The sequence below is a fragment of the Austrofundulus limnaeus genome, unplaced genomic scaffold, assembly GCF_001266775.1.
Source record: "Austrofundulus limnaeus strain Quisiro unplaced genomic scaffold, Austrofundulus_limnaeus-1.0 Scaffold171, whole genome shotgun sequence".
Taxonomy (NCBI): domain Eukaryota; kingdom Metazoa; phylum Chordata; class Actinopteri; order Cyprinodontiformes; family Rivulidae; genus Austrofundulus; species Austrofundulus limnaeus.
The window spans coordinates 1,250,224-1,253,280 of NW_013952573.1; the positions used below are offsets into that span (position 1 = coordinate 1,250,224).

At 39.7% G+C, this 3,057-nt stretch overlaps 1 protein-coding gene across 1 annotated transcript in view; it reads right to left on the minus strand.

The window, feature by feature from the left end:
• Nucleotides 1-3,057, minus strand: part of LOC106523961 (immunoglobulin-like domain-containing receptor 1) — a gene marked incomplete at its 3' end in the record, with an annotated part of 6,647 nt that overhangs the window by 1,696 nt on the left and 1,894 nt on the right. Inside the window, 4 exon segments of the mRNA XM_014017551.1 lie at nucleotides 425-571; nucleotides 666-785; nucleotides 979-1,128; nucleotides 2,185-2,355. Coding sequence (XP_013873005.1) covers nucleotides 425-571; nucleotides 666-785; nucleotides 979-1,128; nucleotides 2,185-2,355 — 588 coding nt within the window.

Genomic DNA, 3,057 nt, shown 5'->3' on the forward strand with positions numbered 1-3,057 from the left:
CAGCAGTACGTCCTGCAGAACGGGAGGGGAGGAGGGAAAAAAGGCAGAAACACAGCAGGGCAGCTGCAGCCCTAACGGACCAAACTTCAGTCAAACAAGACCCAACACTTTTATTCCTGATTTAAACTAGCGATCTTGTGAGCAGCTGCAGCTGTATGCTTTTGTTTTTTTCTGTCAGGCTGTCGGAGCGCTCCACCTCCTCTGTCCGGTGCTGGTGTGGTGTGAGGCGGACAGCTCAGCCGAGGCTGCTGGAGCTCCTGATCCAGGGAGCCAACACGAGTCAGTCCCAGACTGAGCTGACTTGAAGTCTCTCTCTGCCTCTCTAAAGTTAGGGGTTAAAATTCCTTTTCTACCTCAGAATTTTTTACTTTTATTTTTTTGCCTATGCAGCCTTGTGGTAAGTGGATGTAAACATTTCCTGTACCTTTCTCTGGACAGCAGCAGGTCTGAGGACAACACGGGCAGCGGATGTAGCAGCAGCACTTCTGTGGGCAGCACTGGCAGCAACATATGCAGAACACCATGATGAGGAGGAGAAAACCGATGATAATCAGCAGGACGGTCAGCCAGTCTTCAGCAGGAAAACAGGAAGACACCACAACATGTTTCGACCTCACAATCTGTGTTTCCAGCATGGAGGCAACATCTAACAAGACGAAACTTACGAAACACAATGAGTCTGATTTCACGATCCGAGTCACCCGTCGTGTCCCCGGCAGCATCGATGCTGCAGTAATACATGCCGTTGTCCCACCACATCACCTCATTTATGACTAAATCAGCCTCTGTTGACAGAAAACAGCTCATCAGCGAACATGTTTCCATCTTTGCAACTCCAGTTACAAACTCCATTAAGTGCTAATAAAAATGATGTATTCTGTATTCGTTTGACCTCCTGTGCTGTGAGTTAAACTATGTTGGTTAAACACAAATAAAGTATTTTGGGGATATATTTCAGTCTGTTGGGCTCAAGCTTACTGTTCTGGATGGTTATTTTGCGATTTCTGTACTCTGCACCCAGCATGGGCTCGCTGATGCCCCTCTTCTGGATGACAGTGCGAACCGTGCGCTGGCGGTCCGGGCAGTCGTTGGTAGGATCCTGACCGAGCTGCAGGGCTGCCTGATAAGCTTCAGAAACAAAAAAAAAAAAACAAACAAAAAAAAGATTTTAGTTGTGTCAGTACTGCTCAGAGATCTAGAAGTCAGAGAACAGAAAACGACTAATAAAAATAAATTTTACTGATGAGAAAACTACTCAAGTAAAAGTCATAAAACTGTTCACAAAAATTGGGAAAGTAAAAGCACATTTACACACTCTCTAAGAAATAAACTGTTGAATTTACTGAACCAAACTGGTTCCACTAAGCCAGGTTGAGTAAATTGAACGATAAATGTTTATTTTTTTTGCTCAATTTACTCGACTAGGCTCAGTGGAGCCAGTTGACTTGTTGAGTAAATTCTACACCTCATTTTTTAGAGTGCAGAAACATCTTCTTTCATGATGAGTTTAAACATATTTGATTTTGTAACAAGTAGGTGTTAAATTTTAAAGTAAAGAAGTAAAAATGTAATTTTTAGCTTTAAAATGTAACAATGTAAAAGTAAAAGTAGCTGTTTGAAAAAAGAATTGGTAAAATTACAAATCCTCAAAAAACTACTTAAATACTGTAACGAAGTAAATGTACTTAGTTACTATAATCCTCTGGTACTGCTTTATATATTTGCTGCTTATAAATTAAAACTAACCAGTCAGCAGAGAATTAAATGTATACAAAATAAATATCAAACAATAAATGCACATGATGCTTCAAAATAGTAAGTTTATTATATTTTTCCTAATMTACTGCAATATTCTACTAATCTTACATCAGTACAGTGATAGACAGACTCTACCTGGACAGTCCAGGTTTAATTACTAAAGAGAGCTTACTGAAACTAGCAGAGTTGTCATTATTAACACAGTCACTTCCTGTGTTTGCTTTTAAAAGCAACATGAAAACTGAGTCTCTCCAACACGAATAATAACAGGAAATATAAATCAGTGCAGCATGTTTAATCTGAACTATTTAACTGCTAATTCAAACGGTTTTGTTTGCCTGAAGCCAGCACAAATGAATCCTCCTCCCCTGAAACCAACGCTGGTTAAACACTTAAAACAGTTTGTTTTGCCCTCTCCTCCTTCACCTGTGGAGTAGTACTCTAGAACCGGGTCTTTGCAYAAGGACTTGAACCTCCAGGTGACAAGAACATCCAGAGCGTTCGCCGAAGTCGAGTAGTCGCAGCGTATGATCACCGAGGAGAACAGCATCGTTCTCCTCTCCGTCTCTGGGACGACCACCTGAATGGACAGCAGCTCTGTAGGACAGTTAGACGAGGCGGAAGACAAAACGAGATCAGTGTTGTTGCAGTTATTACAATATGTGGATGAATGGTTGACTGACAAGAATCTGACTCGACTGGTTAACAGTTTACAGTGTTTCATTACAACAATAACAGCCATTAGTCACGACCTGTTATTGTATTTACAAAAACAGACAGACGACAGACTCGGCTGCTTAATGAGGCTTAAAATAAAAAGGTTGAAATAAACAATTAGTGTCATCGTTTATTTATTTTTATCATCCGAAAGATAAAGATTTTTGTAGACAAAACAAAAATGYCAAAAAAAGAAAATCACACACCTTGAGCTAAATTTCATGTTTATTTATTGTTTGTTGTTGTTGTTTTTGCTTTGTTTGTTTTTTATTACAAATGGATTGATACATTTTGGTCTTTTTTATGACAACATYACAGAAATGTACAAAGGAAGCTTCAAAACGACCACATCAAGTCCTTTTCATCGCCTTCACCACATATCATGTCATKTGTTAACCCTGCTGCTGTTCTTGCCTCAAAATGACTCACAGAGCCTCTAATTTAAAACTGAGGCCTTATGGGTTGTTTTGACCCAAGGCCAGCAGGAGGATTAGGCCATTTAAATTTAATCTTTTTTTTTTTTAATTTTTTGGACTGGTCTAATATCCATCCATCCATCCATCCATTTTCTTCCGCCTATCC